This window comes from Bidens hawaiensis, unplaced genomic scaffold, assembly GCF_021521415.1.
Source record: "Bidens hawaiensis isolate Kalapana, Puna unplaced genomic scaffold, B.hawaiensis_p1.1 tig00002442_1, whole genome shotgun sequence".
In the NCBI taxonomy this organism is placed as follows: domain Eukaryota; kingdom Viridiplantae; phylum Streptophyta; class Magnoliopsida; order Asterales; family Asteraceae; genus Bidens; species Bidens hawaiensis.
The window spans coordinates 2,488,513-2,504,765 of NW_027491135.1; the positions used below are offsets into that span (position 1 = coordinate 2,488,513).

Sequence of the window (16,253 nt, forward strand, 5' to 3'; positions counted from 1 at the left end):
TTTCGTATGATATTTGTTTTTTAAAAAAAGTTCATCATAATAGCAATCGTTTTTTATCGTTAATATAAGTATGATTTTTGTTATATAAAATTTAAAACAAAAATCACGTCATTGTGTCTTTTTTCGTAATTGTGTCTTTTCATACACCATTGTATCTTTTCGCTTATCGTTGGGTCTTTTTCGCCATTGTGTCTTTTCGCACACCATTGTGTTTTTCCGCACACCATCGTGTCGTTTCGTTTATCATTGTGCCTTTTTTCGTCATTGTGTTTTTTCGCACACTATTGTGTCTTTTCACTTATCATTGTGTCTTTTTCGTCATTGTGTTTTTTCGCACACCATTGTGTCTTTTCGCTTATCATTGTGTCTTTTTTCGTCATTGTGTCTTTTCGCACACGATTGTGTCTTTTCGCTTATCATTATGTCTTTTTTCGTTATTGTGTCTTTTCGCACACTATTGTGTCTTTAACTTGAAACGTAAAACACAATGGTGAATACGTATAACACAATGACCTAAAACGTAAAAAACAATGATGAATACGTATAACACAATGACCTAAAACGTAAAGACACAATGGTGAATACGTATAACACAATGGCCTAAAACGTAAGACACAATGGTGAATATAATGACTTGAAACGTAAAACCCAATGGAAACAACATATTACACAATGACACAATGAGCAACAAAAAAACACAATTAAAAAACCCATTAATTTTTTTATTTTTATATAACAATATGATACTCATATTAAAGATAAAAAACGCTTATATTATGGTGAATTTTTTTAAAAAAAATAATGTCATATGAAAAAGTTATTGACATTTTAAAATGATAGGGGAATTGGCATGTGTCTTGCATGTGGAGAGAGAAAGTCAACAAATATGTGGTATTACCTTCATGCACTTTCCATCAATTTTTATTTATTAAATTAATCTCAGCCATTCAAATCTAAGATCAATAGACAGGATTCCTTCTCACATTTCTAATTTTTGTTGTCCTTTATATTTTAACTTTCCCCTATAAATATATATACTATTAAAATTAAAAAATATATATTATAAATATTTACAATATTAATAATAAAAAATAAATTAATAGTAATAATTGATAATTTTTAATGTGATATATGTAGTGGAGATTATCAAGTGAAAAAAATTTGTAGGGACTAATATGTATATAAATAATGTTAAGAGCTAATAGTAATTAATGTAACAAGTTTAGAGAGAGTATATTTAGTAAAAATGGTGTAAAGGGGATACATTTAGCAACACTCTTTTAATTATATGGAATATGTAACAACCCAATTTTTGAAAACCCCAAAATAATAAATGTCGAGTTATTGTGTGGAGTTACACAAGTTAATCCATCGTAAATGAGAGAAATTTAACTCTTATTAAATTGAATGACCCAATATTTAATTCGATAAATGGTTTTTATATTTTAGAAGAATTTAAAGATTGTTAAGAATATGGTGTTAAATGAGTTTTTATGGTATCAATGTAAATATGGTTCTAAAAGGTTTCCTTTGCTATTTTCTTTTTTTTCTTTTTTTTTTGGAGGGGGGAATGGGGAGGTGTAATATCGAGGATAGCAAAAGCATATTAAACAACATATCTTAACTTTCCTTAGAAACTCACATAGCCGCACCCTATTAATTTAGCCGGTGATTTTGGAAGATGATAATCATGGATTATTAAAAATCCAACACTGTCTAAAGCCTATAAATGCAAAGCTTTTATTGTTTTTGAAACACCCCTCAATCGCCGCAGCCTCAACATTACATCAATTGTCGTTGATGGCAAACCACTGTCGCCGTTATGGAAGTTCTTGTTGTTGCCTATGGCATCATTCCTCTTCCGTTAGATTTTTCTGTTCATCTCGGGTAAGAGGTGCATATTAATTTGGATGATTGAAATGGTTTTAATAAAGTGTGTGTGAACAAGTGACCAAGTGTATGTGTTTATTTGACCAGATGAATGTGAATTATTGAATGTGTATGTATGTGTGTGTGTGTGTGTGTGTGAGTATCATGTTAGAACTATTTGAAAATTGAGAACCATGATACCATGTTGGACCACAAAAACCTAAAAATTAAAAAAAAAATCATAAAACAAATAAAAACGCAAAAATGAAAAAAGTAAAAAAACCAAAATTCTTATTTATCATCCCGGTTTCATAAAGAACGTCTCGGTTAGCTAAATATACATATATGTACATATATGTACATACATGCTTTTTTAATACATATATGTACATTTTAAGGTAAATGATAATGTACATATGTGTACATACGTAACTAGAGATTAAATGAAATTATACATATGTGTATAATAAGAAGATTTTTTTTTGAAGCCAAAATGAAATATAAGAATTTTGGTTTTTTTCTTTTTTAATTTTTTTTTGTTTTATAATATTTTTTAAAGGTTTTTTTAGTGATTCAAAATGGTACTCAAAGTTTTAAATTTCAAATGATTTTCTTATGATACTTACCCTATATATATATATATATTGATAGATAGCTATTGAATTGAACAATTCGTTATCATTATAGTTGTCCCACATGTATATTTCCTTCATATGTATGTTAGGTAACAGGTCCATTTAGGAAAAACTGATAAAAGACTCAAGGAAACCTAATGATCAAGTCATCAAGTGTTTTCGCAAACGAGTAAATAAATGATCAAAGACTTTTATTATAAAAATAAATTTTTGTATTTTACATTGAATTATTGTAAAATGTATTGTTTTTATCATTAATGAAAATGCCGTGTTGAATTTGTTGTTAACTGCATTTTTAGTATTTACTTTTATGAATCTACGTTTTTAATCTAAAATGTTGTAGCTTTATGTTATTAATGATTTGGGTTGTCATTTACCATTTCTACATATGAATGTTTAATATGTATAATATTTAAAAAACACATGTTTAAAATGTATGGTTTGCCTTCTAGTTGTTTTATTTTAATTAGTTGTCTTACTTGGTTGCTTGTAGTTTAAATATCTTTTGGTTTAATTAAATATTTTGGTATTTTTATGACAAATAAATATCATTTACTTTGTTAAGTTTATGTTTAGTATGAACAAGATAACACTTTTTGTCATTAAACTCAATTAAAAACATGGTAACATTACTAAATGTCTCTGATCATCATAATAAACCTTTTTTTAGTAGTAAATGTTTGTTGACCGTACTATTTTCCAAATAGAAAATATTCAACAGCGTATCTTTGAATAATCAATTTTCAATCTAAATGAAAGCATAAAATGATATACGTTTATACTATTAATCCTATTTCCGTTTCTAATATATTTAAAGATACTATTATGACATTTAATGATATCAAAATTTGTTACACTTCCTTATCTACACAATGTTAAAAATGATATTTCATGGTTTCCATATATAATTTTTATCCCATTGTATTTGTTACATAAAAGAAAAATTCTTATTCATTCATACACACTATTTGTGATTAGTGATTATTTATATACCGTAAAAAATGTATTTAAACTCCTTATAATTCATCACTTCTTAAATTAATTGATATTTTTTCTTATCCGTTACTATAAGATATGTTATTTTCTTCTTCCCTATAACTTTTGTGATGTCCATGTATTTAAATTGTCAATGAAAACTTTCGTGTTAACCTACTATCCCAAAGAAACATAGCGTTATATATTGCATTTCTTTAATAATATCTTTCATTCATTCAACAAAAAAAATTATTAAGCTCGGATTGTAGATGGTTCTTATCTTTTTTATTTGTCGTTAATCATCTTCATCTTCATATAATAATCTCTACTACATATAAAGAGGGAGTGAAGGTCCTCTTAAAAGTTAAGAAGTATAAATTATGACTCATAAAGTACAACATATAATGCATAGAAAAGATAAGTTTTAGGGGCGTTTGTGTCTTTTAATCACAAGTTCTTCGTAAACATTCATTCTTTCACAATAAAGTTACAATATGCCCCCCCTCAAGTTTACCCAACTTTTGTAAATTTAAAATATAATTACAGCATCGACCCCTCATCTTTTTCCATGTATTTGACAAGTTTATTTAAAATTCTTGTTATTTCTATATCTTTTGATATTCTATGTTTTAATAAAACTGAATTTACCGTCACGACATGCTTATTTTTGCCAGCGTTTCGATATAAAATTTACTCAATATCGAGCTGTAGATTATAATATACAACTCAATGGAGCATTAATATACAAGTTAATAAAGCACTTTTGTAATTAAAATTATATGGTAACCATAAGCCAAAATATCAAACTATTCCCTCCAATAAAATCAGTTTCTCTTTTTCAAACCATCATCGTACACAGCTGTAAGGTCCCTGATATTAAATATGCCCCTGTAGCATTTTTTTACTGTGATTGAAGCCCTAAAACAGGTTAGAATCATCCCTAACATATGTGTTCTATTTGATTGAGTTACAATTCACCATCGATGTTTTATTAGGAAGATTTAGGATGCCTATAATTCGATTATCAAGAAGATGTTATGATTTCCACAAATTGGGGAAAACTTTGCTTAATTGCTATTATTATTTATTTGCTAATTATTCTTTTTTCTCAACAACCACCGCCATTTCTCCACATAGTTACAGATCTGTGACTGTGTTCTCTTATGGGGTTGGTCGGAGGAGTTAAAACTATTCGACATTGGTGGGTGGTTCATCATGCGGTATTCTTGAGTCTAATCGGTAAGGGTGTTATTGGATTCTAGCTATTTTTTTCTCTCATGATAAATCTCTAACCTCTAAACATTTTTTCCAGATCTTAGTATTATACTTCGTGTTACCTGATGGAGACGACTTCGATTGGCCCAGGACGTGGTTGATCCTGATCATGCGCCTTCTCCAAAGGTTTATTTTATATAATTTTGTTTAGGTTTTGATTTATTGCGATAGAAACGGTGAATCGTTTTTATTTTAATTACTTTTCGATGTGGTTAATATCCTCCAAAATATAAACCTGTTGTAATTTAACTGATTAACTTGCCATGGACTGATTAACATAATTTACATAACATTTGATATGTGATATATGGTTTTTAATGTTTAGATGTTAAGTTTGTAAAATACAGTGACTATATTCAGAAAACATGGATATATTTTTGCATTATCATACGGAGTTACGGGTATCAACGAGCCGAGCCCGAGCTTAACTAGGTTTGAGCTCTTCTCTTTTTAAGTCCTTTTTGTAAAGCTCAAGCTCAACTCATAAGTTGTTTTTTCAAGCTAGAGCTCGGCTCATTTATTATTTATTAATTAATTTATAGTTTTATACTCATTATTATTATTTCTATATGTTGAGAAAAGTCTTTAACGAGCCTAAACTTAGCTTCAGCTTGTGGCAGTATTTTAAACGAGCCAAAGCTTGGCTCAAGCTCGGCAGTGCAGTGTGAAGTTAATACTATAAGTTCATAATAGTTGAAACTCTATAATATGCAGGGATAATCAAGGCTCAACAAGTTTTGATTACAGACTTATTAGAGGGTCAAAGGTACTTGAAGAGGTTAAACGAAGGCCATATCACCGCTCTTGTTAAGGTGACATGCCCCCCCCCCCCCCCCCCCCCCCCGCCTCCCCAAACAAAGAAAGAGAGAGTATAATTATCAAGATCTTTATTTTTTGTTTCAATCTTTTGCTTTATTGGCAACTTCAATCAGTTTGATAATGTTTGCACTTATGTTGTGCTTAAAATTTGAATACTGGTAGACACAATGTGTATGGATAAGATCCTTTTGCTAAGGAATTTGGGATTAAAACCAACACACCGCTGGCATCTATTGAGGTTCGAATCTTACCTCCCCTAAAGGAACAATGTTTTGTTGATGTCACCATTTCTGGGGTGGCAATGTAACTTAGTTTCAGAGACGTGGTTGCAAAAAGCGAACGATCGCCAGTGTAGCGTAAAGATATCCTCCAAACTTTATGTATTTTCATATTTTGAAGCATACTATGCATTCAACCATTCATGGTATACTTTGTGCTTATTATTTTATTTAAGTATTATTAATATTAATATTATTTACTTAAATTTTTGTTACTTTATGTTTTGAGCCGAGTCATTGTGTATTCGGGTTTGGTTCGTTTAAAATCTGAGCCGAGCCGGGTTTTTTTTATGTTGTCTAGCTCAAAATGTTCGTGAATGTTTGTTTATTTATGTTCATTTATTTATATTCGCTTGTTTATGTTTGTTTATTTTTGTGCAAAAAACCGGCCGAAGGTCAATTGTTCGAATACATTTGCTATATGCAGATCTGTTATGGTTTGGATATAGCTTTTAGTTGTCATAGTCATGAGTTTGCTGAATGCAAGATTCGTATGGTAGTATTCCCTCTTGTCACGAGACTAAATGAACACCAACTGATAAGAAGGAAATAGAGGCCAGGCTTAAAGGCTAGTTCATCTTTTTTATTCTTTTTTTTCTAAGTAACTTTGACTCTATTTATTTATTATTTTCCTCATCATATGCAGTGTTTTCAATTTCATTGGTCAAAAGGTGAACCATTAAAAGTCAATGGTGTTCTTTCAACTTCTTTAGGGTTCAGTTGGGTGCTAATAGTTTTGTCTCTTTGTGGCGTGCTTTTTTGTTCTAATATGTACGTGTATGTAAACATTACAATTTTTTGTAAAAAAAATGATTGGTCTTTTTTTAAATGATCTCTACACACTTTTATATATGCACATTGAATACTTGTGTTTTCCTTATATTGTTATATAGCAAATCATTTTCGGATCCCACTGCACCGCGCGGGTTTCCTACTAGTATAGTTACAGTATACTACTGATGTGTTCACAGTCAAAGAAGCGTAATGTGGTCGCATCCACATCTTTGAACAAGAAGAATATGAATTGCAGCTATATATAATGTTGTCGTCCCAAAAACATATTAAAAAATACGTTGTCGTTTGAAATTATATGTGTTTATTGGACGATTTCTATAAACTCGTGTGATACACGGGTCAATAACCTAGTTTAATGATAAACAAACATAAAACAACAAAATTTCATTTATCGTGACTTTATTTAATAAACTGGAAAGAAAGAAAGAAAGAAATGCAGGCGAAGCATCATCTCCTTTCTTGGTTGCTTCAAAAACTTGCATTCCTTTAACTGATTGAGTCGTATTCAAGTCTCACAAACATTTTCATGCAAAACGACACCTTTGTCTCTAGTTCATTGCAATGTTGTTCGTTATCACGTTTACCTTGTCCTAGCCACATTAAATCTTGTACCTTGTCACAAAAATGTGACATCATTAAGTTCCCTTTTTTGTTGAGTTGTCATGGTTCCTATTTTCTACAATTTAATATTTGGTCAATCATTTTGTGGTCCAATTCTCATACAACATGCTCGTTACATTCATGTAAATCTTAAAATATTTACAATAATAATAAACATAGCAAGTAGCATTTAATGTTTTGGTCACTTTACAGACGTGTCACAAGAAGCAATTTACCTCAGTAAATTTGAGGACCATAAATTATAAACCTTTGATTACACCATGCTCAAGCCCTGTGATTCACCCTCTTTCATGTGACCCTCTCCCTCTGTCTTGTGACTTGCTTCAATACTACCTTCTTTCTTTTCTATCCATATAAATCAACCAACCCCTTTATTTCTTCATCTCATGCATAATTCAAACATCATTCTCATTCGATATTTACACAATTTTTGGAAGATCATAAACATGAAGGATTCGTTGCGCATTATCATGTTTACCACCTTGCTGCTTCTTCCACACTTCTCGGCAAGGCATATCGGCTCGCAACATCCACGTACAGGTACAGTCCTATGATCATCAGGCATCAAAGGTTGTACGGTACAACCTAATAATGCGTGCACAAATGTTTTCATGTGCATTCCAGGGTTGTATGGTACAACGCTTTAATTTGTCATATAACTATATAAATAGTCGTTTCATTGACTGAGATTGTTTATATACACCATTTGACTCATGTGAATTGTTTATGTTGATATGCATCATGAAGTTGCACATATAGTACAACCTAATGATGCACACACAGATGTTTGTGAACAATGCATTAATTCAATTGTACATGTTAAGTTCACCATTAACATTTGTCATGCAGTGCAACTCTATGATGCACAACCATAAGTTGTAGTCAAGTGCATGTAAACGTATAGTCATAGCGGGCTCATAGAAGAATGATGACGATGTGTCACAAAATCCAACCATTAACCGTACAATCTTTTGTTGTTATCTAATTAATTACGTTTAATCAATGTCACGGACCAGGTCATGGACATCACCGTCAAAACCAAGTGACACCGGATCAACACAGAGCCACAGGGGTGACACCAGGGAGGCAAAGAGCAACTGATACGGTTCAAGTGCCTGGATCACGGCTACCAGACTGCACACACGCCTGCGGTTCATGTTCCCCGTGCAGACTGGTTATGGTTAGCTTTGTATGCGCATCCATCAACGAGGCCGAAACATGTCCTATGGCTTACAAATGCATGTGTAAAAACAAATCTTACCCTGTTCCGTAAATCACATGTCTCATGTACCCCATATTAAGATTTTGTTTTCGGTTTTCTTTCATGTTCTTACAATTTATTGATGATCATTGGTCACGTAAAATAAGTGCCGAATCATTAATATATGAGCAATAATCTAGCATGTAAAAAACCTTAATATATGAACAGACCACTCTTAAACAGCAGCATACAGCCGAATCTAACCTCATTTCTAGTAGTCAATCATTCTAGTCAAAACAACTAACTGTGCAAAAGATTAAAAGCAGGCAAATCCTATATTCTACAGACGTCTTCAAGTGCAAGCTCTCTCTCCAGCTGTGCGCGTGTAACTTGTAAAACTTCCTGGTGTTTTTTAAGTAGCGGTTGAGGATAAGAATGAGTTCAGCAAAGTGTGTGTGTGTGTGTGTGTAGAGAGAGTGAGAGAGATAGTATCTGTGATTACATTGAACTCCATGTATGATGCACGCATGGCGAGCCAATGAGCATCCATCATTACAAAAGCTATGCAGTATAAAACATCAAAGGCTTCTTCATCCTCTGCGATTAATTTGTAGATGCAAAGTTAATAATGAATCCATTTGTTGATTAAAAAAAACAGTGATTCAGTACTAAATATTTACCTCCCAATAATTTTACAAAATTGATACAGTGTTGATATCTAGGCTTAACTGCAAAACACAAATCATCAACAACAAAATGATAATTAACATAGATGTATTTAATTCTCATACCAAGATATAACTCCAGCATCTCGGTCAACATAAACGAAATATTAATTCCAGCAACAGCGAATGGATATTCCCATGTTGCGCGTTTTCCAGGTTGTTTCAATACTAACCTACGAAAAGCATTCTTCATTTTGAAAACGAATCAATTAGGTAATTCATGAATGATATCTAAAAGACAAAAGTCAAATGATGCTTGACAGAACCATACAGGAAATGTTTTTGCAAAGAACAGCAAATTCTCGAGTGACAGAAAACCACCACCTCTGCATAAAACAAATTTTAGTCGTTACACAACCATTTACAAGTTTATAAAATGCAATTAAAATGTTATATATGTATATATCTGCCACCGTTGTGTACCTAAAGTCAGTAGACGGATTAACTCCTTGCCACCCCATTTCCTTCCATTGATCAGATATTAATCCTTCAAGTGTGACATTTGGATATGCTAAATTCCACAATTCTAAAAGGGCTTTCTGCCATTAACACATGATGACATAAATAAACAAATATAGTGATAAAGATTCATTACTTGGTTTAATTAACTATGATAAATAAAATGTAAACACCTGATGCTCTATAAAGGTCCCGTCATAAGGTACATTGGTACGTTCACGAAGCCTCTGATATCTTGCTTCCTGTACAGAATGGAATGCAAGCAGTTTCCTACTTAATTTTCAGTTTTTGTGAATATTAAATATATGTGTGAACCGTATCAAGCTTGCTAACAGAACGAACCTGAACAGGGGTGAAGTTAAAATCACTGTATTTGTTACTTCCAGAACTCTTGGGGCCTGCACGGTTAAAGATTGCTCCAATCCATGTTCTTGGACCAACCATAACAGTAGCTAAATCCAACATATTGCAAACAATGTCAACAACATAGAGTGGCAAACAGTAGTTATATTGGATCTCTTAGTGTAAAATAACATTCACTCACCAATACATTGAGCTAATTCTGATTTTCTGGTAAGAGACTTGTGCAACCATGCCAAAATGTTGCTCTTGTTGTGTGTCCAAGGATAATCATAATCATCTTCATCAACCTGGTTTTTGAACAAAAAAAGCGAATGTTAATATAATAATTCTGTGGTAAACAAACGTGTGCCTTTGAACATGAACATTAAAAAAGGTCATGTTATTGTTTTTTACAACATATGAAAACTGAGTGCATACTTGGAAGCAAAAACATTTTAGGAAGAACCGCACGAAGTCATTAGAACAGTGCGAATCAATCATCTGAATTTATAATGCATTAACTAGTTAAAGATCACTTAAGTGTTTTAGAATTTAAAATTTTCAAAATATTAAAAGTCCATGATCAAATTGTAACAAAGAACAAAAAGAGAGAAAGGAGACTACTCTTGGATTGGAAGAACAAGAAGGTATGCATTTCCTATGTCTTAATCTCATGAGTGAAATGATAAAAAAGATGAAGAAATTTGGTCGAAAATGCAATTTTGGCTGTGAAAAGCTAAAATAAAATGATTGTATAAATCCATGCTTTGCCCTCAAAATTCAACTTCTCATCATGCCAAATCAATGCATAGAGGAAAGAGGAGAATAATATCAAGATAGTGAGTTTATGAAAGAACAAAAGAATAGAATATTTTTTAAAAATGGTGGATTAAGTAGCGCAATCAAAGGGCTTTGTATGATTCTTTTCCTAATCTGAAATTATGCCTACTATTGTAAAGTTTCTCAAAAGGACATCAAAATATAAAGTATTCTTTACAGCTAAAACGTGTCCTTGATTCCTAAAAGAAAAAAAAATAAAAAAATAAAATATCCATATGGTAACTTAATTTAAAAAAGAAACAAGACCCAAAAAGAAATGGTACCCATGTAGCAAATTTAAAAAAGAAGACACAACGAATCAATTAGACCATCCATAATGGCCAAAGTTGTGGCGTTGTGAAGGTGAAAACGCCGGGGGGACCCCCCCCCCCCCCCCCCGGTGTTATGGGGTCTTGAGTTTGAATAGGCGTTTTGTACAAAGCGTTTTTATGACACAAACGTTTAAACATTCTCCACAGTTGACCATTGAAAAACGGTCATATTACCGTTTAAAAAAAACAAATTTGTTTTATATGTGATCATTTTCATCTCACCAAATTTATAAACTTTTCTTTCTTAATCTTTATATTTCCTCACATCAAATTCCCTATAAAACCTAATCTATGGATTCTCCCACTTCTATATATAACCAATTTTTTGGGCCCAACCGACAAGCCGAAGACGACGCGGAGGAAGAGACGGTTACAAGTGCGATTGTGCTCGCGACAACTTATATGAATTCTATTAGCTCTCTTCCACCCCCCCTCCCCAGTTTCAAAAAGAACATATATCGAACGAGACCGTATTTGCGCCAACGACCGGTTGATGGCGGATTACTTCAACGACTCGTCGAGATACAAGAACCCGAAGACTTTTAGGCCGCTTTCAGATGTCTAAAAATTTTTTTATGCGCATCACCAATGATTTGGAGCGTGAGCTTGATTACTTTAAGCTAAAACCGGAAGGTCGAGGGACGCTAGGATTCACAACTATTCAGAAGGTTACGTCAGCCATACGCGTGCTCGCCTACGGAAACACGTCCGACATCAATGACGAGTATTTAAAGATGGTCGATAAAACAACTCGGGACACATTGAAGTATTTTTGTTACGGTACATTTCATTTTTTAAATAATTATATCACTTGTTTAATTAAACTAATTATTTTTATAAATTGTACAAAATATAGGAATATTAAAACTATATGGACCACATTATCTAAGAGAGCCCAACTGGCACTATCTACAACATCTTTACGAGGCACATGCAAGGGTGCATGGTTTACTCGGCATGATCGGAAGTGTAGATTGTACGCATTGGGAATGAGCTAATTGTCCAACTACATGGAGAGGTCAATACACACGAGGTGACCAAATGGGACCAACGGTCAGTCTTCAAGAGATTGATTCATACGACCTTTGGATTTGATCGGCATTCTTTGGTCTTCAAGAGATTGATTCATATGACCTAGTTTTGGTTTTCATTTCTTTGGTGTTTCCGGATCCAACAATAAAAAAATTAAAAAAAACAAAAATATGTAAAAGTGACTGAGCGTCACGTGGCGCAAAATGTCCAAAGGTGGGGCATTATGGCTACACTCTCTTTATGCAAAATTTGGAAAAACTGACTGGGCGCCATATGATGCAAAATGCTCACATGTGGAGCACTATGAGTACACATGGTTTTAATTGAATGTAGCCGAGTTTTTGGAAACTGTTGTTGAGGGTGAGCCAGCGTTGGGGATAGAATAGGAATGAGTATGACGATAGCATGAGTTTTGGAAACTGACCTCACGACTCACGAGTGGACTCGGTTTCGGCAGTTCTTGATACGACCCAAAACTAAATACGGGAAAAAAGTTTTTGATCGAACAATATAACCGTTTACTAAAATGGGTAGTGTTTAAATTGACCCGCTTTGAAAACATGTATATTCCCCCTAACCCATTTAAATATCTATAAAAAGACTTTTATTATTTTATTTAATTTTATTTTTGACAAATACACCAGCAATTCTCTATCCAAATTTAAGGATTTTTCATATAGCTCTTAATATTCCTCTGCCCACTACCGTATTACGCGTCTAATTTTCCACTAAGAAAAAAACCTGAATTTATTTAGAGAAAAAGAATAGAAACAAGGATATGCCTTAAGAAGGCCCAATGGGCTATAGTTTGCGCCATACAAAACAATTATAAACATTTGGTATTGCACTTTTGCTAACCATAGTAAAAAGATTTTGCTAAGGAATGTTATGGTGTCTAACTGTCCATACATGTCTATATGATTGTTATAGATCTACACAACTCGTATAGACATTGCGTATTCAACGACTGTACAGAAAGTTCAGACTCGTAGTTTTTTGCAGTCTATACGGGCCGTATAGGGACAATATTGATGCAGGAGCATCTGGTCCATTAAGTCGACCCGGCCCAAATGTTTATTTTTATTTATAAACTAGCATTATGCCCCCGCGTTGCGGAGGGAGTATAAAACCGCGTTAAGTAGCACCCATGCCACACCAATGCTAGCAATTATCAACATTGGAAAAAACTCGTATGAAAAGGAAATAGAAAAACATTGAACGAAAGTAGACGTAATAACATTGAACTACGCACGCGAAACATAAAACATAGGGAACAATAACTAAGTCGATCTAGACAAAAGTTGATAGGCTTTCATATTTGTAACAACGTTAAACAACAAAATAAAATAAAAATAAAAACGTTGAGAAACACACGCGCGTTTCGATGTGTTAACTGGAAAAAATTTAGACCGAAACGTAAAACGAAATTTTTTAAAAAGATGAAAGTATAGATGACCAAAGTTGAAAGTAGAACATTGAACCACATACGCACGTTTCGTCGTTTAGACGCATTAACTCACAAAATTTACACTGAAACGTAAAACAAAAAATTTAAAAAACATGAAAAGTATATGATACCAAGGTTAAAAAGTGAAATTTGTTGATGTTCAGTTGTAAAAATGTAAAACTATTGGGTTAAAAAGTAAAAGATTAAAGTAAAGAAAAAAACAAAAGTGAGTACAACTCCTAAAGCCTAATGTACAAACCATCATGCATATTTATGTTGCTAATTGTATATATATATATATATAATTAAGTTGTTAGGTCTTTAGATTCAATAGTTTTTGATTGAGTTTTATATTAAAGAACTTTGTTCTTGGAACCTATGGTTCAGTTATCGGTCTTTAATTAACTAAAGTGTCATGAGCCATTTGAATGCTTCCGTTTCCGCATCATTTGGTATCAAGGCTTTTGGTTCTCAAATGGCTCGACATGAAGATGAATACTTTCTTGCTCGTAGAATCACCGACAGAGGCAACGAAAGGAGGGTTTTCTATTCATGTGCTCGTGGAGAAGATCGACGCCCTATTCGCAGATTCGCCGACTGAGGCAGCGGTGGAGTTTGTTCCAACCCACGTGATCTTAAGATCAAACGACTCCGACAACGAGTCCGCAATCTGGAAGAGATCGAACGGATCCGAAAGCGAGTCCGTGAACTCGAGTTACAACGGGAGATGCGCAAGGCGGAAACCGAGTCGAGCACCACCGTCTGGGACGAAGGTGGCGACGGAGAGCAGCAGCCGTTTGGCTGTCATCCACCCAGGTTCTACGAACCGATAGATCATTATTACTCGGAAGACGAACCGATAGATCATTATTACTCGGAAGACGAACAAGTAGATCATTATTACTCGGAAGGTGAACTGAGTGTTGATGAAGATGGAGTTGATGTCCATGAAAACAAGTGTTTTGGGGAGGATATCGTTCTGATTTTGTTTATGAGTCGCCACCTGTGTTTGATAACTATGGGGACGAGGAAGCATATTCGGAGGTTGTGGGTTGTGATATGGTGGTAGATGGTGGTTCCAAAGTTCCTACGGTGGTCACGAGTGGTGTTTCGGTTGTCAACAATGACTAGGTAAAGATGAGTGGTGAGATTTTGAGTTGTTCCATAACTAATCTTGGTAGCATTGATTGTGGTGGTTTTACGGTGGTTACCGGTGATAGGGTGGTTGTCAGTGAGAATCATAAAGTTTGTTTGGAATTGATTATTGAGCCAAAGGATCCGGTAAAGAAATTTCAAAATGGGATGGGTGATCAAGTTACCGGAAAATCATCTGTTAGTTGCAATGTTGCTAATGATTATGGTGATTTGATTTTTGCTAAAGTTATGGGTGATAAATTTGGTAAATTGTGTGGGGAACGTGTGAATTTGGTAACTGAAAAAGATAAGTCAAAAGTTAAAAAGATTGAAAATAATGAGTCGGTTACAAAGACTTTTGGTAAATTAAAATCAAATGGTGGCCAGGTGTGTAGTCCCTCAAGGGTGATGTTATGTGCTAGCCCATTAATGTTTGTTAATGGGTCAAAATTAATGCCTGATGTTGCTGATTCTTCAAATATGGGTGCTCCCTTAGATCCAGGTGGTTCGAGTCTAGGGTTGAGAGAGACGACACATGGAGTTGAATTGTTTAGGCATGTCATGGTGTTAATACATAAGAAGCGGCTTGATGTTCTATTCGATCCAGGGGTTTTGATTCAAGGATAAAACACGAGGACGAGTTTTTCTCAAAGAGAGAGAGAGTATGATGCAGGAGCATCTGGTCCATTAAGTCGGCCGACCCAAATGTTTATTTTTATTTATAAATTAAGTTGTTAGGTCTTTAGATTCATTAGTTTTTGATTGAGTTTTATATTAAAGAACTTTGTTCTTGGAACCTATGGTTCAGTTATCGGTCTTTGATTAACTAAAGTGTCATGAGCCATTTGAATGCCATGAGCTTTGATACCAACTGATGCAGTTTGGAAGCGATCAAATATACATCGTATAGATTGTATAGAGACAATAGATCCCGTATGAGTCTGTACAACTCATATAGATCTATACAAGTTGTATAGGTGACATAGTGTACGGATATATTGCATGGTGTATTTATGCCCAAATGTTGTGTGCCTTTGATAATCAAAGTATTCATTCTTAGTTTTCGTATTGATTATAAGCCTTAAATTAATTACATAACATAATTCTCCTAAATTAATACACGCTTTATGGTTGCATGTTACTTGATTAGTTTTTTGGGTGTATTTCTCATAAGATATAAGATGTTAATTACAAGTAGGACGTCAACTTGGAACTTTATATATAACAAGGATCACACATGCGCGTTGCACTAGACTGATGAAAACAGTGTGTTGTGGTGGTGTATTGACACGAATTTAGTCGGTATTAGTTTATGGCACCAAAACAAAAAAAGAAAATCAGCAAGCAAAGTCGCGGCGTATAAAAAAAAACCTGGGTTGCAGATGCGAACATACGTGAATTCGGTCGGTATTGAAGGTGATGACATTAAAAAAAAGCCCGTGACGAACTAACAAGATAATAATAACCAACACATTGCGGTTGGTAAAACCCGGAC

At 33.6% G+C, this 16,253-nt stretch overlaps 1 protein-coding gene across 3 annotated transcripts; it reads right to left on the minus strand.

The window, feature by feature from the left end:
- Window positions 1–8,620: 8,620 nt before the first annotated feature.
- Window positions 8,621–10,685, minus strand: LOC143619472 (uncharacterized). 3 transcript variants are annotated; one of them, XM_077091398.1, is made up of 10 exons: window positions 10,433–10,496; window positions 10,197–10,302; window positions 9,995–10,104; window positions 9,826–9,894; window positions 9,617–9,732; window positions 9,465–9,519; window positions 9,260–9,380; window positions 9,149–9,196; window positions 8,971–9,065; window positions 8,623–8,870 (listed from the first exon to the last, which is right to left on the minus strand). In XM_077091398.1, the coding sequence occupies exons 1-10, from the start codon at window positions 10,493–10,495 to the stop codon at window positions 8,802–8,804; spliced, it is 852 nt and encodes a 283-aa protein (XP_076947513.1). In that variant the 5' UTR covers window position 10,496; the 3' UTR covers window positions 8,623–8,801. The 3 variants fall into 3 exon arrangements, with proteins under 3 accessions (XP_076947512.1, XP_076947511.1, XP_076947513.1); XM_077091397.1 differs by lacking the exon at window positions 10,433–10,496 and adding an exon at window positions 10,619–10,685 and having other exon boundaries at window positions 8,621–8,870; window positions 9,149–9,380; XM_077091396.1 differs by having other exon boundaries at window positions 8,621–8,870; window positions 9,149–9,380.
- Between the last annotated feature and the right edge of the window lie 5,568 nt (window positions 10,686–16,253).